Genomic DNA, 24,384 nt, shown 5'->3' on the forward strand with positions numbered 1-24,384 from the left:
ATGCAAGAATGGGCTGCCATCAGTCAGGATGTGGCCCAGAAGTTAATTGACAGCATGCCAGGGCAGATTGCAGAGGTCTTGAAAAAGAAGGGTCAACACTGCAAATATTGACTCTTTGCATCAACTTCATGTAATTGTCAATAAAAGCCTTTGACACTTATGAAATGCTTGTAATTATACTTCAGTATTCCATAGTAACATCTGACAAAAATATCTAAAGACTGTGAAAATTAATATTTGTGTCATTCTCAAAACTTTTGGCCACGACTGTAGTTAAAAATGGGTCTTGATTGGTGTGATCTGATCTTTCAAAACCAGGATGAAAAGAACAATTCCTGTCTTCCTGTTGCACAACAATGACTGGGGATGTTTTCTTGCTGATGTGGACAACATCTCCACCAGTACAAGTTAATCTTAGATGAATTTCATGTAAAAGAGAGTCATAAAAAGCTGTGTACTTCAAATTGGACCCTATGTCATTTGGGTTTCGAAAACTTCATCCAAAAGACACTCTGGTTTACACTGGGCTTAGAGGGAAGATAGGTGATAGTTAAGATTGAGTATGAATCAATTTTGTTCATCATACTAATTTATACCCAAACAAAAAAAGAGAGTATTGATTAAAGGGTGCTTGAAGATGGACCTCTTAGGTCTAAATGTTCTGTCTCTCTTACTGCTCTCTCAAGGAATTCAGCTTACTCAAGGTATGTATGATTTGAAAAAAAGGACGTGTCTATTACTGTTTGTTTTAATTTACTTTAATAAATTGTTATAGTAGACGTATTGCATTTATGGCACAGAGATAATGCAATATTTTAGTTTTATTGAATTTATTGAATCATTGTCTTTCTACATGATTTGAAAAGTGTCCTCTTAGTTGAACAGTTAGGTGTTCAATATGCTTTCCAGAATGCAACGTGCAGCCAAATGCCCAAAGCCCCAAACATAAAAAAAGATTAGTTTTTACCACAGGTCTAACCAAGATCCATAGGTGTGCTGACCTTATTCTATTATACCACAGGTTCCTTCAGCAAAGAATGTCATGAGTTATAATGTGCAATCGTGTAGACATGTTAAGTTTAGAATTGTAGGGGGATCCAAATATGTTTTGAAACATTTCTTGGTTGTTATTTTTATAGACAAACAGTATGAATCGTTAGATTTACTAAAAACTGCACACATTTTGATTTATATGAATGTTAGATATGTCTGCTCTAGAGCTGCGCACATTTAGATTTATCTGAATGTAAAATATATCTGCTTTAGAGCTCAACAGGTTAAAGAAGTCATGAAATTATTGTTTTTTAAAACGGAGTAGCTGATTGATTATCAATATGTATGAAGATGTATTTCCTTTGAAAAGTATTACATGATGACATGATTTGGTCATCTAAAACCAGCTATATGATCAAGGACTCATCTCTCATGAGTTTCAAGGTCATAGGATGTGCCCTGACTGCATTTATGGGCAATAATTAACTCTATTTTTAAAGGTCCGTCACATGCGGTAGGGTTCACAGGCCGTACAAAGTAGACGAAACAGTAGCTGTAGTTGTCATAAACATTGTTACTTATTGTTCAGGGAAACAGTAAAATGTTATTTTTTTCTAGCAAATTCTACCAGATGAAGAGATTCAAAGATATGTTATTAACAGATAGTCCATCTCAATGTCAGTTTTGTTCAAATGCACTGAAGACTATCATTTGTTTCCTTCACATCATGTCATTTTGTCTATCGAAAAGTACAACATATATATCATTAGTATCAAGACATGAAATGATAAAGGTTCGCTAGTTCTGTAGACTATCCAGGAGTGTACAATTTGATATTCTAATGGTTTAGATAAGTGATGGGGTGGGGGGGGAGGGTCACAAAAAAAATCTGAACTCATCATGAGGGGCCGCAGTGGCTTGCGGGTCTGCGTACCCACATCCATAACCACACGTGCAGTCAGAGCTGGCCCTAGCCTTTTGGGGGCCCTAAGCTATTTATTTTTTTAACAAGTCGCAGTTACCACACTAACTGTGCTACTGACCGCTGAACTCTCTTTTTTTTGAAGGCCAATGTGACAGTGGTAAGTTTCAGTGTGACAACGGTCAGTGCATTGACTTAGACTGGAGGTGCGATGGAACCAAGGACTGCACAGATGACTCTGATGAGCTCAATTGTCGTGAGTATCACCGGTACCATGATCTTGGAATTCCTTATACTGTACATGGCTTCAGGTTTTCTCTTATACATATTGAACATGATGCTAACTGTACCAGATCAAATTCAATTCAAATTTGATTGAGTGTATTTGAAAACGCCAGGCACTGGGTTATAGGTTTTGATTGAATAGTTCCCTATGCATAACTTGTCCTGGGCCTTATTCATGAAGCATCACAGAGTAGGATCAGGTCTTCTCTGTCCATATAATCTTCGTATCAGGGCACAAGGCGAGACCCAGATGGAGACATAGGAGGCAGATGGTTAGAGTCCAAGATGTTTATTAACAATCCAAAAGGGGTAGGCAAGAGAATGGTCATGGACAGGCAAAAGGTCAAAACCAGTTCAAAGTTCCAGAGGTACAGAATGGCAAGCAGGCTTGAGGTCAGGGCAGGCAGAATGGTCAGGCAGGCGGGAATGGAGTCCAGAAAAACAGGCAAAGGTCAAAACCAGGAGGACTAGTAGAAGATAATAAAAAGGCAGGAGCACGGGAAAAACACGCTGGTTGACTTGAACATACAAGACGAACTGACACAGAGAGACAGGAAACACAGGGATAAATACACCAGGGAAAATAAGCGACACCTGGAGGGGGTGGAGACAATCACAAGGACAGGTGAAACAGATCAGGGTGTGACACTTTGCCATTGTAATCTAAAAGGGAAAACTGATCCTACATCATATTCTGAGATGCTTTGTGAATATGGGCCCTTGTGTATTTCTGTGTGGCAGCACCTCCATCCTGTAGCTCCCAGCAGTTCAAGTGTGTGACGGGAGGCGAGTGTATCTCCCTCCAGTTTGTCTGCGATGGGGAGGAGGACTGCACTGACGGCTCAGACGAACAGAGAACCTGCAGTACGTACAAGTTCACAAGGCTTCACTTTGGGTTACATGGGGTGCCAGTTTCCTCTGGATATCACTCACTTAAGACCAACATTTTACTCTGAGACGCTTTATACATCCAGGCCCTGACCTCACACAGTTTGGTCTAATCTCAACCTGGTCTCAGAGAATGTCATATTATTCTGTACATAAATCTGAGACACTCCATTAAGTATGATATGTTACGTTTTGTATGGTATGCATTCATTTGTGTATGTCCATCAGCCATTTTGTATGATAAGTTACGAATGAGCAAAACGTGTTATATGCTATGAATTTGAAAACCGTACAATATGTTACGAATTTGCAAAATGTATGGGGGGTGTTACACTTGCATCACAATTTCATATCAAGTGTCAGGAGTAATGTATCTTACAATTTGACTTTATTTAAAAATAACAGGGCAGCAGAGTTTCTGCATCTCAACAGCTCAAATATTCTCAAATGTAGTAATGTCTTATTCCTGGGGATTAAGACAAAGCTGTTGCATATCTCCCTCAATGTTTAGAATCCTGAGGTAAAATGTGTTTGTATTGGATATTCAGTTTTCTCTCATCAATAGCTATTGAACCAAGCATGCCATGACTATGAAAATGGTAAATGCTGAATCAGGGGTGGATGGAGAAAAATACACTGTAAAAAAAAGATAAAATGTTGCTTTCAACCTTCAATAGCTCTTGAACAAAGCATGCCATGACTATGCAAAAAAAAAATATGTTTACATGGTACTGTACATATATAATATATGTACAGTACCAGTCAAAAGTTTGGACACATCTACTCATTCCAGGGTGTTTCTTTATTTTTACTATTTTCTACATTGCCCTATTTGGTAAAAGACCAAGTCCATATTATGGCAAGAACAGCTCAAATAAGCAAATTGAAACGAAAGTCCATCATGACTTTAAGACATGAAGGTCAGTCAATATGGAAAATTGCAAGAACTTTGAAAGTTTCTTCAAGTGCAGTAGCAAAAACCATCAAGCGCTATGATGAAACTGGCTCTTATGAGTACCGCCACAGGAAAGGAAGACCAAGAGTTACCTCTGCTGCAGAGGATAAGTTCATTAGAGTTACCAGCCTCAGAAATTGCCGCCCAAATAAATACTTCACAGAGTTCAAGTAACAGACACATCTCAACATCAACTGTTCAGAGGAGCCTGTGAATCAGGCCTCCATGGTCAAATTGCTGCAAAGAAACCACTACTAAAGGACACCAAAAAGAAGAAGAGACTTGCTTGGGCCAAGAAACACGAGTAATGGACATTAGACCAGTGGAAATCTGTCCTTTGGTCTGCTGAGTCCAAATTTGAGATTTTTGGTTTCAACCGCTGTGTCTTTGTGAGACGCAGAGTAGGTGAATGGATGATCACCGCATGTGTGGTTCCCACCATGAAGCATAGAGGTGGAGGTCTGCTATGTGGCGGTGCTTTGCTGGTGACACTGTGATTTATTTAGAATTCAAGGCACACTTAACCAGCATGGCTACCACAGCAGCGATACGCCATCTCATCTGGTTTGCGCTTAGTGGGACTATCATTTGTTTTTCTACAGACCAATGACCCAACACACCTTCAGGCTGTGTAAGGGCTATTTGACCAAGAAGGAGAGTGATGGAGTGCTGCATCAGATGACCTTTCCTCCACAATCACCCGACCTCAACCCAATTGAGATGGTTTGGAATGAGTTGGACCGCAGAGTGAAGGAAAAGCAGCCAACAAGTGCTCAGCATATGTGGTAACTCCTTCAAGACTGTTGGAAAAGCATTCCAGGTGAAGCTGGTTGAGAGAATGCCAAGAGTGTGCAAAGCTGTCATCAAGGCAAAGGGTGGCTACTTTGAAGAATCTAAAATATAGACTATATTTTGATTTGTTTGGCACTTTTTGGTTACTACATGATTCCATATGTGTTATTTCATAGTGTTGATAACTTAACTATTTTTCTACAACGTAGAAAATAGTCAACATTTTTTACTGGTACTGTATATGATATATAAAAACTAAATTTGAATTGGAAAAAAAAAAATGGATTTTTGTCCATCCTCCCATGATTCTGAATATATTATTTTCATAGTCATGTCACGATTTGTGTAAGAGCTGTTGAAGATTGAAAGCAAAAAAATGAACAAAAAAAGATGTTACAAAAAAGAAAAAGCCGTGGAGTTTTGTACATTCTCCCTTGATTCTGAACTTGTCATTTTCATAGTCATGTCATGCTTTGTTTAAGACTATTGAAGATTGAAATCCGAAATCGTATTATTTACAAAAATTTATGAAAAGAGTCTGAATATTTCTCCATCCACCCTTGATTCATAATATACCATCTTCATAGTTATGGCATGCTTGGTTCAATCGCTATTGACGAGAGATACCGAATATCCACGGAATATCAAATATAAAACTAAGTTTACCCTGGTGTAAATGCATTTGGAAGTAATCAATCCCATTGACTTTTTCCACATTTTGTTATGTTACAGCCTTATTCTAAAAATGATTACATCATTGTTTTCCCCCATTATCTACACACAATACCCGATAATGACAAAGCAAAAATAGGTTTTTAGAAAATTTTACAAAATGATGAAAAAAAATATTCAACTGAAATATTTACATAAGTATTCAGACCCTTTAATCAGTACTTTGTTGAAACACCATTGGCAACGATTACAGCCTCGAGTCTTCTTGGGTATTACGCTACAAGCTTGGCACACCTATTTTTGGGGAGTTACTCCCATTCTTCTCTGCAGATCCTATAAAGCTCTGTCAGGTTGGATGGGGAGCGACACTGCACAGCTATTTTCAGGTCTCTCCAGAGATGTTCGATCGGGTTCCAGTCCAGGTTCTGGCTGGGCCACTCAAGGACATTCAGAGACTTGTCCCAAAGCCACTCCTGCGTTGTCTGGCTGAGTGTTTAGGGTTGTTATCCTGTTGGAAGGTGAACCTTTGCCCCAGTCTGAGGTCGTGAGCGCTCTGGAGCAGGTCTTCATCAAGGATCACTTTTTACTTTGCTCCGTTCATCTTTCCCTCGATCCTGACTAGTCTCCCAGTCCCTGCTGCTGAAAAACATTGCCCCGTCATGAGGATGCCAGCACCATGCTTCACCGTAGCGATGGTGCCAGGTTTCCTCCAGAGGTGATGCTTGGCACCTGGGCCAAAGCGTCAAAATGTACATGGGCAATCTTGGTTTCATCAGACCAGAGAATCTTGTTTCTCAGGGTCTGAGAGTACTTTACGTGCCTTCTGGCAAACTCCAAGCGGGCTATCATGTGCCTTTTACTGAAGAGTGGCTTCCGTCTAGCCACTACCATAAAAGCCTGATTGGTGGAGTGCTGCAGAGATGGTTGTCGTTCTGGAAGGTTATCCCATCTCCACAGAGGAACTCTGGAGCTCTGTCAGAGTGACCATCTGGTTCTTGGTCACCTCCCTGACCAAGGCCCTTCTCCCCCAATTGCTCAGTTTGGCCAGGGGGCCAGCTCTAGGAAGAGTCTTGGTGGTTCCGAACATCTTCCATTAAAGAATGATGGAGGCCACTGTGTTCTTGGGGACCGTCAATGCTACAGACATTTATTGGTAACCTTCTCCAGATCTGTGCCTCGACACAGTCCTGCCTGTGAGCTCTACGGACAATTCCTTCGACCTCATGGCTTGGTTTTTGCTCTGACATGCATTGTCATCTGTAGGACCTTATATAGACAGGTGTGTGCCTTTCCAAATCATGTCCAATCAATTAAATTTACCACAGGTGGACTCCAATCAAGTTGTAGAGACATCTCAAGGATGATCAATGGAAATAGGATGCACCTGTACTCAATTTCGAGTCTCATACCAAAGGGTCTGAATATTTCTGTAAATGAGATATTTCTGTTTTTTAGAATAAGGCTTTAATGTAACAAAATGTGGAAAAAGGGAAGGGGTCTGAATACTTCCTGAATGCACTGTATATACTAAACAATAATATAAATGCAACATGTAAAGTGTTTCATGAGCTGAAATAAAAGATCCCAGAAAATGTACATGGGCAAAAAAAGCGTATTTCTCTCTCAAATTCTGTGCACAAATGTGTTTACATCCCTGGTAGGGAATATTTCTCCTTTGCCAAGATAATCCATCCACCTAACAGGTGTGGCATATAAATAAGCTAATTAAACAGCATGATCATTACACATTTTGCTGGGGACAATAAAAGTCCACTCTAAAATGTGCAGTTTTGTCATACAACACAATGCCACAGATGTCTCAAGTTTTAAGGGAGTGTGCAGTTGGCATGCTGACTGCAGGAATGTCCACCAGAGCTGTTGCCAGAGAATTGAATGTTCATTTCTCTATTATAAGCCGCCTCCAACGTTGTTTTAAAGAATTTGGGAGTACGTCCAACCAGCGTCACAACCACAGACCACGTGTATGGCTTTGTGTGGACAAACGGATTGCTGATGTCAACAGAATTCCCCATGGTGGCGGTGGGCTATGGTATGGAAAGGCATAAGCTACGGACAATGAACACAATTGCATTTTATCAATGGAAATTTGAATGCATAGAGATATCGTGACGAGATCCTGAGGCCCATTGTCGTGCCATTTATCCGCCTCAATCACCTCATGTTTCAGCATGATAATGAACGGCCCCATGTCGCAAGGATCTGTACACAATTCCTGGAAGCTGAAAATGTCGCAGATGTTCCATGGCCTGCATATTCAACTATGGGTTGTCATGTATGACAGAGTGTTCCAGTCCCCGCCAATATCCAGCAACTTCACACAGCCATTGAAGAAGTGTGGGACAAAATTCCACATGCCATAATCAACAGCTTGATCAACTCTATGTGAAGGAGATGTGTCGCGCTGCATGAGGCAATGGTGGTCACAGCAGATACTGACTGGTTTTCTGATCCACAACCCTACCTTTTTGTTAAGGTATCTGTGACCAACAGATGCATACCTGTATTCGCAGTCATGCGAAATCCATAGATTAGGGCCTAACTCATTTATTTAAATTGACTGATTTCCTTATATGAACTGTAACCCAGTAAAATCTTTGAAATTGTTGCATGTTACGTTTCAATTTTTGTTTAATAATGCCTTGCCCCCAAAATAAGATATTAGTCTCCCGTGTGGCGCAGTGGTCTAAGGCACCGCATCGCAGTGCTACAGATCTGTGTTCGATCCCGGGCTGTGTTGCAGCCGGCCACGACCGGGAGACCCATCATGCGGGGCACAGTTGGCCCAGCGTCGTCCGGGTAAGGGGAGGGTTTGGCCGGCTGGGATGTCTTTGTCCCATCACGCTCTAGCTACTCCTTGTGGCACGCCTGGCTTCCGGGTTAAGCGAGCCTGGCTTCCGGGTTAAGTGAGTGTGTCAAGAAGCAGTGCGGCTTGGCGGGGTCGTGTTTCGGAGGATGCATTGCTCTCATCCTTCGTGTCTCACAAATCTGTATGGGTGTTGCAATGATGGGACAAGACTGTAACTACCAATTGGGGAGAAAAAGGGTGTAAAAAGTACCAATAAATAAAATAAGACATTAACAATAAAGTGACGGGAATGTGAATTTCCTCCTGATCCATTTGACATTACATTGACATACCTTATGATTTCTGTGCTCGTGTTCTCCTACGTTTTCAGGAGAGCAGACTTGTGGACCACACCAGTTCACGTGCCAGGAGGGTCAGTGTATTCCCAAAGTGTACCGATGTGACCGTGTGAAGGATTGCCTGGACAACTCTGATGAGAACAACTGCAGTAAGAATTTTAAATCCACATTCCTTAATAAGATTGGTCTGTAGTTTACGGTTCTTTAAAACTTGTCTGGTTAATTTGCGGTAGATCATTTCTGCTGCTAGCAGAGGTTGTGGGCATTTGTCTATTTTGACGATAACACATGTTCACATGATTGAGTGTTATTAGTAGATGCTTGTGATTTACTGTATGATAGATGTAGGATGTATGTACAGTTGAAGTCGGAAGTTTACATACACCTTAGCCAAATACATTTAAACTCAGTTTTTCACAATTCCTGACATTTAATCCTAGTAAAAATTCCCTGTCTTAGGTCAGTTAGGATCCCCACTTTATTTTAAGAATGTGAAATGTCAAAATAATAGTAGAGAGAAGGATTTATTTCAGCTTTTATTTCTTTCATCACATTCCAAGTGGGTCAGAAGTTTACATACACTCAATTAGTATTTGGCAGCATTGCCTTTAAAAATGTTTAACTTGGGTCAAACATTTCAGGTAGCCTTCCACAAGCTTCCCACAATAAGTTGGGTGAATTATGGCCACTTCCTCCTGACAGAGCTGGTGTAACTGAGTCAGGTTTGTAGGCCTCCTTGCTCGCACACACTTTTTCAGTTCTGCCCACACATTTTCTATGGGATTGAGGTCAGGGCTTTGTGATGGCCACTCCAATACCTTGACTTTGTTGTCCTTAAGCCATTTTGCCACAACTTTGGAAGTATGCGTGGGGTCATTGTCCATTTGGAAGACCCATTTGCGACCAAGCTTTAACTTCCTGACCGATGTCTTGAGATGTTGACTCAATATATCGACATCACTTTCCTAGCTCATGATGCCATTTGTTTTGTGAAGTGCACCAGTCCCTCCTGCTGCAAAGCACCCCCACAACATGATGCTGCCACCCCTGTGCTTCATGGTTGGGATGGTGTTCTTTGGCTTGCAAGCCTCCCTCTTTTTCCTCCAAACATAACGATCGTCATTATTTCCAAACAGTTCTATTTTTGTTTCATCAGACCAGAGGACATTTCTCCAAAAAGTACGATCTTTGTCCCCATGTGCAGTTGCAAACCATAGTCTGGCTTTTTTATGGCGGTTTAGGAGCAGTGGCTTCTTCCTTGCTGTGCGGCCTTTCAGGTTATGTCAATATAGGACTTGTTTTACTGTGGATATAGATACTTTTGTACCTGTTTCCTCCAGCATCTTCTCAAGGTCCTTTGCTCTTGTTCTGGGATTGATTGAAACTTTTCGCACCAAAATACATTCATCTCTAAGAGACAGAATGCGTCTCCTTCCTGAGCGGTATGATGGCTACGTGGTCCCATGATGTTTATATTTGCGTACTATTGTTTGTACAGATGAACATGGTACCTTCAGGCATTTGGAAATTGATGATTTATTTTGATTTTCCCATGATGTCAAGCAAAGAGGCACTGAGTTTAGGTAGGCCTTGAAATACATCCACAGGGACACCTCCAATTGACTCAAATGATGTCAATTAGCCTATCAGAAGCTTCTAAAGCCATGACATCATTTTCTGGAATTTTCCAAGCTGTTTAAAGGCACACTCAACTTAGTGTATGTGAACTTCTGACCCACTGGAATTGTGATCCAGTGAATTATAAGTGAAATAATCTGTCTGTGAACAATTGTTGGAAAAATTACTTGTGTCATGCACAAAGTAGATGTCCTAACCGACTTGCCAAAACTATAGTTTGTTAACAAGACATTTGTGGAGTGGTTGAAAAACAAGTTTTAATGACTCCAACCTAAGTGTATGTAAACTTCCGACTTCAACTGTATGTACTGTATGTTCATAGTGAATGATACTGCAATTTGTGGGATTTGCAAATGTGCAAATTCAGACTGTTCTATTGTATATGGGACTAACTTTACAACCTTTCTTATTAAAAATATAAGAAGCATTCCGGTTTTGTTCCAGCTAGATATGCTTTAGTCACCAAAGGGTTTGATTTTTAATTAGGGGTTATTACGTTGTTAACTCAGATTGCATCTCCTATTACTGGCCACTGTTCATCTTAATGTGGCAATACAGAAGTAGACTTTATTCTCTCTTCCTTTTTTAACAAGAAAGTTGTTAAAGTCTATCATAGTTAAACTATATAATCCTCAGTCACATTGTCACATTTAACTCATTGCTTTGTCACAATTTTGTCCCCACAACCATTTTGAGATCTTGTGAGAAAATGTGCAACATGACAGTCTACCTTATAGCATGAGTGTGTGTGTGTGTGTGTCAGGGTTGGGGTCATCTCAAGTTGAAGTCAGCTAATTCAAGGAGTGATTAAAATACAAATGTTAAAACTTTTGAAGTAAATTGCTTCTCCTTTTCAGTTTATTGAGAATTAATTGAGCACAAATGGCCTTTTCTCAATTATTGAACTATAATTTCAGTTTACTTCCTAAATTGACTGATTTCAATTCGAAATTGACCCCAACCCTTGTGTGTGTGTTATTCTCCAGACTACCCCAGCTGCACTGAGAAAACCTGTGCCAATGGAGCTTGCTACAATAACTCGCAGCACTGCAACGGTCTGCAGAACTGTCGGGACGGCTCAGACGAATCCAACTGCAGTAAGTCAAATGGGTCAGGGGAACCTAACTATACAGCGTCAATAGAGTTAGTTAAATTGAACTTCAGTAGATCTAGAGAGTCTGAAAATTCAACTGAAGATAACCGTCACATAATGGTCTGTTTGAGGGGGTAGTCTTGACCTGAAACACCAAAGACACCTGTGACGTCCTGACCATAGTAAGTTGTTATTTTCTATGATAGAGTAGGTCAGGGCATGCTGTTTGTCCCACTTGTGTTTTGTGGGTGATTATATTTGTGAGTGTGTTTGTTCCTCCTGCGTCACGGTTTGTTGTTCTGTTCCTTCAGTTTATTTTTGTATCGCATCAAGTTTCACAGTCCAATAAATATGTGGAACGAAACCGACGCTGCATTTTGGTCCGATCATTCGAACAGCCGTGACAACACCTAGCAGGATGATAAAATATATGGCCCAATTAAGAAATGATGGTTTGACATAATCAAATAGTCATGCATTTATCCCATTTTTAATGACAATGACAAATGAAGACACAAAATATATACTAAATATATGTCAGGAATATGGGTTGACATAAGATTCATGAATTTATTAAATTTTCCTATATGTCTGCTCTTTTGCTGAGTATATTACATTGTGTCTCTTAGCAACACAGCAATGTCCTCTGCACCAGTTCCAGTGCACCAATGGCTACTGTATCCCCATGTCCTTTATCTGTGACCACTGGGACGACTGCGGGGACAACAGCGATGAGCAAGGCTGTGGTATGAAGCACATAGACCACCCTCGGTTCACAGGATATTCTTACCTCACAACATAAACACGGTGAAGTCCTAAAACATTGGTGTAAATATGTGTTAATCTGAGATTGCTATTTCAAACCTTTGTACCTCTCGCTAAATCAACTCAACAATATCAACCATACAGGATCTAATGGAGGTTTCATCGTGCCTATTGTTATGAGCCCACATGTAAAAATGCTATAGTATACTATGGTATAAATACTATAGTATTCACTGTTGTGTTATTTGTAAACATTACTGTAGTATTCACTATAGTGTTTTTGCGGACATTACTGTAGTATTTACTACAGCGTTATTTTTGCAGATAATACTGTAGTATTTACAAAATGCTATAGTAAACACTGCACATGATCGAGGGATACTACAGTGTGAAGTATAATATTCTTCAGTTTACTACAGTTTACTATAGTAAGTACTGTAGTATTCTATAGTAAACTGTAATATTTTTTCATGTTGGGAGCAGCCATTCAGATTTGATGGCTAGTCATGGCTTTGTTAAATGACAGACAGAAAGACACACACACACACACACACACACACACACACACACACACACACACACACACACACACACACACACACACACACACACACACACACACACACATACACACATTGTATTGTATTGCATCATTTTCTTCCCCTTAGAGTACCAGAGCTGTAGTGGAACTCAGTTCACCTGCCCCAGTGGCCGCTGCATCCCTCAGAGCTGGGTGTGTGATGAGTTCAACGACTGTGGGGACTACAGCGACGAGAACGGATGTGGTGAGAAATTCACTAGGAAATCTTGGACAGTTTATTATGTCACTGACTATGAAGATTGAGACATTGTTGATTTGGAAATCTAAACGGTAATATGTAATAAGTGACAGAGAGGAACATAAAAGAGGAACAAATAACATTGTAGCTGTATGTGTAGCAAAGTAAATATTCTAAGTAGTGGTCATACTAAATGAAGTGAATGGAAACAATGGTTTTTTTTTTAAGCATACTGTTTCGTCAGCCCTAAAACATTGACGAATGAATGAATAAATGATGAATTAATTACATTTTATTTTCATGTCATGTCGTCAGTTGGCAACCCATTCCTTACGGGATTAATTTACACATAAACAAACGTTACAATAATTCAGTGGTAATTCAGTGGTAATTCAGTGTGCGCTGCATAAAGAGTGAAACATAAATCAATACATAATAGTAAATAAGGTTATTCAAGAAATAATTATATTGACATTTTAGTCAAAGCTGAGTGAAATGTATAATTATTGGATAAAAAGAACTGTGCCGTTGAGGCCTACCCAGCAAAAGGTGGTAAATAAAATGTGTTGTCTTTGCTCTTTCAGATAGTAACTCCCGAGACTGTTACCCTGGTGAGTGGCCTTGTCCAGGCTCCTCCATGTGTGTGCCAGTGGGCAAGGTGTGTGATGGCAAACCAGACTGCCCCAGAGGAACAGATGAGACCAACACCACCGCACTGCAAACCTGCAGTGAGTCTCTTCTTCTATCTGACACGTTTTACTACAGGGCACACCTTTGTACTGGGTTTTATGAGGTTAATAATTTGGTCAGCATGACCTTTCTCGAAATGTGTTCGGGACCTGGGCATGGACACAGGCACGCACGCACATACACTCATACTCTTGTATTTATTCGCTCACACAAACACACACGCCAACACACCAGATCAAATACTATTTCAAATATCTCAATTACTTTTACATACATTCGAAGTAAGTATTCAGATATCTTTCATTTGAAAAGACAAGTAGTTTAACATTTCCATGTATTTGGAAATACACTTGGAAAGCTATTTGAAAATGTCAAATACACTGACTCAAATACACTCCCATGCGTTTAACCCAGGTATTTGAAAATAGTATTTAAGTATTTGAATATCCTCTTAAATACAATTTGTGTCGACTATTTGGTTTTTACCAATAACCATTCAAATACGCAAATAAAAGTACTTGTTTTGTGCTGTGTATTTGAAAATACTCAAATACACAGAAAAAGTATTTTCAACACCAGATACATAAAATACACATGTATTTGAACCCAGGTCTGGCACACACACACACACACACACACACACACACACACACACACACACACACACACACACACACACACACACACACACACACACACACACACACACACACACACACACACACACACACACACACACACACACATATATACACACACACACACACACACACACACACACACACATATACACACACACAAGCGTACATAGTCAGCTCAATGCTGTGTGATGTTAAATTGGGCAGTAAAGCGAAGGTCCTGTGGTCATGCAACAAGACTGTACTCTTGAATGTTTTAATGTTCTTCCAAACTCACCTGTTACGACCGCTGTCGTCACATTTATGGCTTTAACTCTCACCTTCACTTATCCCTTCATCAGCATGTGCTTACACGCTCTTTGTTAAATATTTAACTTTGCACTTTTACTTACAACTACATAAAAATGTCCTCTTTAGTAATTTTACTGATGTTATAGTGTAAGTCATAGGCAGCCAGTAGAAGTTGGATTGTGGACATTCAGAGACAGTTTCCCCCAACAGAGATCAAGCTTAATCATTTTTTAGAATCTCCATTCAACATTCTTCTTAGTTCAGGACTAGGCTTGATCTGCGTCCAGGAAACGGCCCCTCAACGGCTGCTACCCAAATGGTACCCTATTCCCTATTTACTGTGCTACTGGTCAAAAGTAGTGACTATAGGGAATAGGCTGCCATTAGGGATGCACAATCTAAAAGTGTTAAAGTGTTTGAAAACTAAAAGTTTTAGTACAGCATTGGGGGTGTAGTAGATAATATGTCCTGTTGCAGTCCGGCCCATTTCCACCACTAGTTGTATCTAGTTGTTCATCTCGTTCCCCTCTCCCAGGCCTGGACCAGTGCTCAGCGCTGAGCTGTGAGTACCTGTGTCACTTCACCCCACAGGGCGGAGCCTGCTACTGCCCAGATGGCTTCATCGTGGCCAATGACAGCCGCTCCTGTGTGGGTGAGTCTGAGTGTGAACGGTTTGATTGGTGGAAGTAGTAAGGACAGAAACAGCTGAAGAAAGTGAGGAAGGAAACATGGCCGCTAGCAGTGATGTGACAAAAACTATGAATGAACCCACATACATATTACTAAATAGAAACAGATCTAGGCCAGAGAAATTAACAAAAATGACCATTCTTTAACATAGACACACAGAGGTATGTTCTATTCTATTCTATTCAATTCTATTATGTTAGTGTAGGTACAGGTAACTTCCAAAATAACGTAAACACCGACATAAAGTGTCTTAATAGGGCGTTGGGCAACCACGAGCCACCAGAACAGCTTCAATGCACCTTGTCATAGATTCTACAAATGTCCTGAACTCTATTTTGTATTTTTGCCAAGGCATCAGCTGCTCTTCCTGGGGTCCAGCAAAATTAAGGCAGTTTTACCATTTTAAAAACATTACAATACATTCATAACAGATTTCACAACACATTAAGCGTGTGCCCTCAGGACCCTACTCCACTACCACATGACACAAAATCCATGTGTAGGTGTGTGTATAGTCCGTATGTTATCATGTGTGTGTATGCATGTGTCTGTCCCTATGTTTGTGTTGCTTCACAGTCTCCGCTGTTCCATAAGGTGTATTTTTATCCATTTTTTAAATCAAATTTTACTGTTTGCATTAGTTACTTGATGTGGAATAGAATTCCATGTAGTCATGGCTGTATGTAGTACTGTTCGCCTCCCATAGTCTGTTATGGACTTGGGAACTGTGAAGAGACCTCTGGTGGCATGTCTTGTTGGGTATGCATGGGTGTCCGAGCTGTGTGCCAGTAGTTTAAACAGACAGCTCAGAGCATTCAACATGTCAAAACCTCTCACAAATACAAGGTGTGATGAAGTCATTTTCTCCTCCACTTTGAGCCAGGAGAGATTGACATGCATAATATTAATGTTAGCTCTCTGTGTACATCCAAGGGCCAGCCGTGCACCCCTGTTCTAAGCCAATTGCTATTTTCCTGAGTCCCTATTTGTGGCACCTGAACACACGACTGAACAATAGTCCGGGTGCGACAAAGCCATGTTCTGTAGGACCTGCCTTGTTGATAGTGCCGTTAAGAAGGTAGAGCAACACTTTATGATGGACAGACTTCTCCCCATCTTAGCTAGGAGGGATGCGACACCATTCTTCCACAATAAATTCCATAATTTGGTATTTTAATTGATGGTGGTGGAAAACGCTGTCTCAGGCGCCGCTCCAGAATCTCCCATAAGTGTTCAACTGGGTGGAGATCTGGTGACACAAACACATACACACACCCTTCAGACTCCCTATGCTCCTTTGAAAACCTCCTTTCAAAGTCACTGAGATCTCTTCTTCTAGCCACGGTAGCCAAAATAATGGGCAACTAAGCATTTTTATGCATGACCCTACACTGTGTGGAAGCACCTGCATTCTATATACTTCGTATCCCTCATTTATTCAAGTGTTTATTTTATTTAGGCAGTTACCTGCAGGTTTAGGCTACATGACAATACTGTGGTTGTGTTACCCAGACTATGATGACTGTGACATCTGGGGGATCTGTGACCAGCTGTGTGAGGACCGCCCCGGGACCCACCGCTGCAGCTGTGCAGATGGATACTTCCTGGAACAGGGCAACCGCTGCAGGGCCAACATCTCAGGTACAGGATGTGACACCACTAGCGTCACTCGTGATCACGTGGGAGCACTACTGTATTTTTGTTCAGGTTCAAGTTCATTTAATTCGTTCACATGCAGAATATAATTGATATCTTAATTGTGTGATGAATAAAATAAACGTAAAACAAACAAACATTCATGAAAGTTACATTTAGGGAACTGTAGTTTTTTTGTGATAAGTTGTGGTGTGGTGTGGCTAATGAGCTCGCAAGAGTGAGCATTGTGTGAAAGTGATGTGCTTAATTGTGGGAGTTCCATTGAAGGTCGTTATTCCAAAAAGGGTCATTGTGAAAAGACCTTTCTTGTGTGCATAATTGTGCTTAAGTAAACTTACAGTAAGTGTACCAGTTATCATTCCAAAATATAAAATGACTGTCCTATATAGGGTTATCTCCGTTATGATCAAGTTCAAGGACCTGGATGTAAGCCCTGTACTCTTTTCAATTATCTTCTCAGAAAACATGTTAACTTGAATTCAGGTCTCTGCCTAGTCCATAGATAATAACCTAACATGGTGTCAGAAGTAGGCTCAGAATGAACCCTTTACAGCAGGGGTGGGAAATTCCAGTGCTCGAGGGCCTGATTGGTGTCACAGTTTTGCGCCAGTCCCAGCAAACACACCTGACTCCAATAATCACCTAATCATGATCTTCCGTTTAGAATGCAGTTTGATTAATCAGCTGTGTTTGCTAGGGATGGAGAAACAGTGTGACATCAATCAGGGCCTCGATGACTGGAGTTGCCCACCCATGCTTTACAGGATAACAACCTATGCTTTATATCTACCCTGTAGTTGGCTTGCCGCAGCTCATCTTCACCAATGGCGGTGAGGTGATGATGGCAGACATTCATGGGCGCTTTATCAGAACCCTGGTCCCTTCACAGGGCAGAGGTAGCTCGGTGGGTGTGGGGTACCACTGGCACAGTCAGAGGGTCTTCTGGACAGACACTAACACTCAGAAGGTGGGTCGTATTTACTGCTTGTGGGTGACATTTTCCTCACGCTAAAACAGCACTGCGCTGTGAACTAACGCACCGTAATGATCTAAATAAGGGGAGCTCCGATACCTCAGAGCGATTGCATTGGTTTTGGCGCATGCAGTGCACTGTTTACTACATTTCTGGTTAAACTAAAGTTCCCCCTAACGGAAATTGTCAATGAAAAGTTACGACATAAATCGCTTACAGTGCATTAGCTCACAGTGCAGGTGACTTTGCCAGAGAAAATGTTTGACTATTGTCTGAAAAAGAAGCAGCCAATCAGGGGAGACCTAACATCTAAATGTGTAGATGCCCCCCAAAAATATAGGCCCCAAAAAAACATACTTGTGTGTCATGCCTTAAAGAAATAGCTCACTTTTAAATGTTAGAAAAATAAATGTCTCTGTTTGGTATCCAATAATAAAAATGTCACACAAGATTAATGCATGTAAGGGAGTGAACGTTATTTATAATAAGGGTTACATGGAGAAAATCAGACCTCTCTGAAATTAAAATTGATGTCCTTCCCTTATATATTTGACCTAAACCCTCACTGAACGCTTGAAAAAAAAAATGACCCTCCCCTATAAGCAAATAAAACAAAGTGAATGGCAGAGAACATGTCTACCATTTACAGTCACTTCTTGGACAGACCAAAGCCTTGGATATGCCGTTTTAGAAACAGTTCCTCATCCTGTAAGCATTACAGAATTTTTATACTACACAGGGCTGCTGGCCAGAAGCTTGTGGGTTCACAGACCACCCTGGACAAGTATGGGTGGAAAGATCTCCTTTATAGTAAAAGCATGGCATGAATCTATCATCATATTTGCAGGTCTTTTATAAACATTTCATACAATTCTACATCATTTTACATATTAGCAGAATATTTTTTTAATACCTGTCACGCCCTGACCTTAGAGATCCTTTTTATTCTCTATTTTGGTTAGGTCAGGGTGTGACTAGGGTGGGTACTCTAGTTTTGTATTTCTATGTTGGCCTGATATGGTTCCCAATCAGAGGGAGCTGTATATCATTGTCTCTGATTGGGGATCATATTTAGGCAGCCTTTTCCCACCTGTTGTTTGTGTGATCTTGTTTTGGTACTGTGCTGTGTAGCCCTTATGATCGTTACGTTAGTATTTGTTTTGTGTATTCATTTAATAAAGAAAGATGTACGCCTGGGTCCAATCCTTCAAACAACAAACGGGACAGAAGACCCCACCACAAACAGACCAAGCAGCGTGGCCAGGAGGAGCAGACATCCTGGACATGGGAGGGGATCCTGGAGTTGGGAGGAAATCCAGGCCGGAAAGCATCGCCTTCCATAGGAGCAGACGGAAGCAGCGAGGGAGCAACAACGACGACACCGGGGATCTCGACCACGAGGGAAGCCCGAGTGGCAGCCCCCATTTTTTGGGGGGGGGGCACACGGGGTGGTTGGCAGAGCCAGGGTTTGAACCAGAGCCAACTCCCCGTACTCACCGTGGGAAGCGTGTGACCGGTCAGGCACCTTGTTTTGCGGTGATACGCACGATGTCTCCAGTGTGCATCCACAGCCCAGTGCGTCCTGTGCCAGCTCTACGCTCGAAGCCTCCAGTGATGATCCATGGCCCGACGCCTCCAGTGATGAGCCATGGCCCGGAGCCTCCAGAGACGATCCAAGGTCCGGAGTCTCCAGCAACGGTCGGCAGTCCAGCGCTTCCGGCGACGGTCCCCGGTCCAGCGCTTCCGGCGACGGTCCCCGGTCCAGCGCTTCCGGCGACGGTCCCCGGTCCAGAGCTTCCGGCGACGGTCCCCGGTCCAGAGCTTCCGGCGACGGTCCCCGGTCCAGAGCTTCCGGCGACGGTCCCCGGTCCAGAGCTTCCGGCGACGGTCCCCGGTTCCTCTGGCGACGGTCCTCGGTCCGGTTCCTCTGGCGACGGTCCACGGTCCAGAGCCTCCGGTGACGATCCCTGCACCAGAGTCGCCACCGAAGATGGCGAATCCGCGAGCAGAGCGAGGTCTACGTCCTGCACCGGAGCCGCCACTGAGGCTAGATGCCTACCCGGACCCTCCCCTATAGAATCAGGTTTTGCGGCCGGAGTCCACACCTTTGGAGGGGGTACTGTCACGCCCTGACCTTAGAGATCCTTTTTATTCTCTATTTTGGTTAGGTCAGGGTGTGACTAGGGTGTGTACTCTAGTTTTTGTATTTCTATGTTGGCCTGATATGGCAGCTGTCGATCGTTGTCTCTGATTGGGGATCATATTTAGGCAGCCTTTTCCCATCTTTTTGTGGGATCTTGTTTTGGTACTGTGCTGTGTAGCCCTTCTGATCGTTACGTTTCATTTTGTATTTGTTTTGTTTTCGGTGTTCATTTAATAAAGAAAGATGTACGCCTACCACGCTGCACCTGGGTCCAATCCTTCAAAGAACGAACGTGACAATACCGAACAAATTACCGCAATTAAAGGCTAAGAACGGACAGAGATATAGGCCTATTTGTTCATCTTGTCATATTTCTCCAATGCCAAATCAGTGTGTCTTGTTTGCAATGAAACTGTGCCTGTTTGCAAATAATTAAATCTGAGACCTCATTAGTTATCTGAGCACGGTACTTTCAAAAGTTAGGCCTACCTTTCCACCCCAGACTGCAGGCCTACTGACACAAACATTTAAGCTTTAACTGCTGGCTACTTTTCTTCCATGGCTTAACCCAACGAGAGAAGGTCACAAGTGTTTCCCTAAAAGCTGTCTGGGTTTAAACATCTTCTATTGTACAGAGAGTGAATAGCTTAATCAATTGATGGTAACAGAATTAGATTACTTCCCTAGTAAATTTGTTGTCTCAGTTATAGAAGGTTGTAGCTCAGCCTCTGAATGTCAAAGAAACTAAACAATGATATCCCCATATGCATCTTAGCCACGTTTTCCATGGTATTTTACAGCTTCTTTCTAGCATAAAGCAGCGTGGACCAAAGTGCTATAGATCACTTTAGATAATCGGATCTGTTTTATTTTCTTCAAAATCTTAATCTAACAATAGGTAGGCCTGTGGTTTTTTAAAATTATTTTTTAAAACATTTTCTTTAATAAAAGGTAGGTCTATGGCATACCCTCTCATACCGCCTCAATTAGAGTCCTGGTTTTAACTTAGCTTTCCTCCGTGTCAGTGAAGGACTGTTATTTAAAGAGTGCATGGTGGGTGGAGGAACTGGCAGACACATCTATGGATATAGCAGCATATAGCCTAATTTCGTTTATCAAACAGGTAGGCTTCAACACTAAGCCCTCTTGTTAGTCAAGTCTAATTAAAATTAAGATGGTTGAAATGAATTATGCCTACCGTAATTTCCGGACTATTGAGCGCGCCTGAATATAAGCCGCACCCACTGAAAAAAAAAACAACATTATTTTGAACATAAATAAGCCGCACATGTCTATAAGCCGCAGGTGCCTACCGGTACATTGAAACAAATGAACTTTACACAGGCTTTAACGAAACACGGCTTGTAACAAAAATAAATAGGCTTTAATGAAACACCGCTTGTAACAAAAAATAAAAAATTTGCAGTAAACAGTAGCCTACCAAGAAAGTCATTGCTCCAGACCAAGCTCCCGTGCAGCAGCTCTATTTCCTTTTCCAACAGCCAGATCAATCGCCTTCAACTTGAAAGCTGCATCATATGCATTTCTCCGTGTCTTTGCCATGATGCGGGTGACAAAATGACTACCATAATCAGAATGATGGGAAGTTTGAGCGCGCTCGATTTAATCTAAACAGTAAACAAAAAGGTTGTTTGACCTTAACCCGTTCGGCAATTTCATTGGTCTAATGAAAGCTTCGTGCCGCCAAAAAACTGAGCACGTCACAGAATGTGTTTAAAAAAATATATATATATATTTGAAAGTGGGAAAAATCCATATATTAGCCGCGTCATTGTTTAAGCCGCGAGGTTCAAAGAGTGGGAAAAAAGTAGCGGCTTATAGTCCGGAAATTACGGTACTTGAATTTGGCTACGTTCTACACCATGAGCTGTCCATTTCCGATTGATTGTGCAGCAGTTGCTGCTTCTAGTTTCAGCACCACAATGTAAGTTACTCGAATCTGGCAAATAACTCTCATAAATACATCATGGGCAAGAAACATATTGTTTTTATTCAAATTAATTATAGTAGTAGCAAGCTATCAAAGTTTACCTCCTGTCCTCCTTCTCATCTTTGGGTCTTCATTCTCAAATTGAAAGCACATAGGCTATAGGCTAGACCGTCCGCAAGATATAGATCCCAACATTTTTTCAGAAGAATTCTTTGACTCTCTTCCTGAACTGCCACTGTAGGCCTACACGGCACAGTCATTGGTTAGGCAGCACAAATAAAAGTTTGGATCAACAAGATCAGAGCTGCACTCAGGTTAATGGTGCAATCTGAGATATATGCAGCTGTTTTTGAACAATTGCAATGAATGATATACCTATTTATTCTTCAAGAATCCCAGATTGTATCTTAAATTAGTGTCACTCTCTCCCTATAGGTGTACTCTGCCAACTTTGATGGAGGTGACATCCAAGAAGTGCTGAACGAGGCCGTTCACAGTGCCCAGAACATCGCTGTGGACTGGATCAACTTCAAGCTCTACGTCCTAGAGGCCAGGGTGGAGCGCATCGACATGTGTGACTTTGACGGAGGCAACCGGGCCACCCTTGTGGCTGAGAACCTTTTGACTCCCCACGGGCTGGCTCTGGACCCCACAGTGGGGTAAGAACTTAGAACTTTGAACGTCTCACCACCAAAGAAATTAAACATGGAACCCATCCCCTTTACATTAATATAACCCATTACATTTACATTTACATTTAAGTAATTTAGCAGAAGCTCTTATCCAGAGCGACTTACAAATTGGTGCATTCACCTTATGATATCCAGTGGAACAACCACTTTACAATAGTGCATCTAAATCTTTTAGGGGGGGGTTAGAAGGATTACTTTATCCTATCCTAGGTATTCCTTAAAGAGGTGGGGTTTCAGGTGTCTCCGGAAGGTGGTGATTGACTCCGCTGTCCTGGCGTCGTGAGGGAGCTTGTTCCACCATAGGGGTGCCAGAGCAGCGAACAGTTTTGACTGGGCTGAGCGGGAACTGTGCTTCCTCAGAGGTAGGGGGGCCAGCAGGCCAGAGGTGGATGAGCGCAGTGCCCTCGTTTGGGTGTAGGGACTGATCAGAGCCTGAAGCTACGGAGGTGCCGTTCCCCTCACGGCTCCGTAGGCAAGCACCATGGTCTTGTAGCGGATGCGAGCTTCAACTGGAAGCCAGTGGAGAGAGCGGAGGAGCGGGGTGACGTGAGAGAACTTGGGAAGGTTGAACACCAGACGGGCTGCGGCGTTCTGGATGAGTTGTAGGGGTTTAATGGCACAGGCAGGGAGCCCAGCCAACAGCGAGTTGTAGTAATCCAGACGGGAGATGACAAGTGCCTGGATTAGGACCTGCGCCACTTCCTGTGTGAGGCAGGGTCGTACTCTGCGAATGTTGTAGAGCATGAACCTACAGGATCGGGTCACCGCCTTGATGTTAGTGGAGAACGACAGGGTGTTGTCCAGGGTCACGCCAAGGTTCTTAGCACTCTGGGAGGAGGACACAATGGAGTTGTCAACCGTGATGGCGAGATCATGGAACGGGCAGTCCTTCCCCAGGAGGAAAAGCAGCTCCGTCTTGCCGATGTTCAGCTTGAGGTGGTGATCCGTCATCCACACTGATATGTCTGCCAGACATGCAGAGATGCGATTCGCCACCTGGTTATCAGAAGGGGGAAAGGAGAAGATTAATTGTGTGTCGTCTGCATAGCAATGATAGGAGAGACCATGTGAGGATATGACAGAGCCAAGTGACTTGGTGTATAGCGAGAATAGGAGAGGGCCTAGAACAGAGCCCTGCGGGGCACCAGTGGTGAGAGCACGTGGTGCGGAGACAGATTCTCGCCACGCCACCTGGTAGGAGCGACCTGTCAGGTAGGACGCAATCCAAGTGTGGGCCGCGCCGGAGATGCGCAACTCGGAGAGGGTGGAGAGGAGGATCTGGTGGTTCACAGTATCAAAGGCAGCAGATAGGTCTAAAAGGATGAGAGCAGAGGAGAGAGAGTTAGCTTTAGCAGTGCGGAGAGCCTCTGTGACACAGAGAAGGGCAGTCTCAGTTGAATGACCAGTCTTGAAACCTGACTGATTTGGATCAAGAAGGTCGTTCTGAGAGAGATAGCAAGAGAGCTGGCCAAGGACGGCACGCTCAAGAGTTTTGGAGAGAAAAGAAAGAAGGGAAACTGGTCTGTAGTTGTTGACATCGGAGGGATCGAGTGTAGGTTTTTTGAGAAGGGGTGCAACTCTCGCTCTCTTGAGGACGGAAGGGACGTATCCAGTGGTCAAGGATGAGTTGATGAACGAGGTGAGATAAGGGAGAAGGTCTCCGGAAATGGTCTGGAGGAGAGAGGAGGGGATAGGGTCAAGCGGGCAGGTTGT

The 24,384-nt window shown here is 42.4% G+C and overlaps 1 protein-coding gene across 1 annotated transcript in view; it reads left to right on the forward strand.

Moving 5' to 3' along the window:
• The first annotated feature begins 429 nt into the window (after positions 1–429).
• The window catches only part of lrp2b (low density lipoprotein receptor-related protein 2b), a 125,058-nt gene continuing 101,103 nt past the window's right edge, over positions 430–24,384 (forward strand). The window contains exons 1-12 of the mRNA XM_014158653.2: positions 430–704; positions 2,061–2,171; positions 2,942–3,064; positions 8,705–8,821; positions 11,297–11,407; positions 12,033–12,149; positions 12,837–12,953; positions 13,532–13,675; positions 15,102–15,218; positions 16,769–16,897; positions 17,710–17,879; positions 22,415–22,638. Of these exons, the coding sequence (XP_014014128.2) occupies positions 638–704; positions 2,061–2,171; positions 2,942–3,064; positions 8,705–8,821; positions 11,297–11,407; positions 12,033–12,149; positions 12,837–12,953; positions 13,532–13,675; positions 15,102–15,218; positions 16,769–16,897; positions 17,710–17,879; positions 22,415–22,638 (1,547 nt within the window). The 5' untranslated portion in view covers positions 430–637. The remainder of the gene's footprint in view (positions 705–2,060; positions 2,172–2,941; positions 3,065–8,704; positions 8,822–11,296; positions 11,408–12,032; positions 12,150–12,836; positions 12,954–13,531; positions 13,676–15,101; positions 15,219–16,768; positions 16,898–17,709; positions 17,880–22,414; positions 22,639–24,384) is intronic.

This window comes from Salmo salar, chromosome ssa19 (assembly GCF_905237065.1).
Source record: "Salmo salar chromosome ssa19, Ssal_v3.1, whole genome shotgun sequence".
Taxonomy (NCBI): domain Eukaryota; kingdom Metazoa; phylum Chordata; class Actinopteri; order Salmoniformes; family Salmonidae; genus Salmo; species Salmo salar.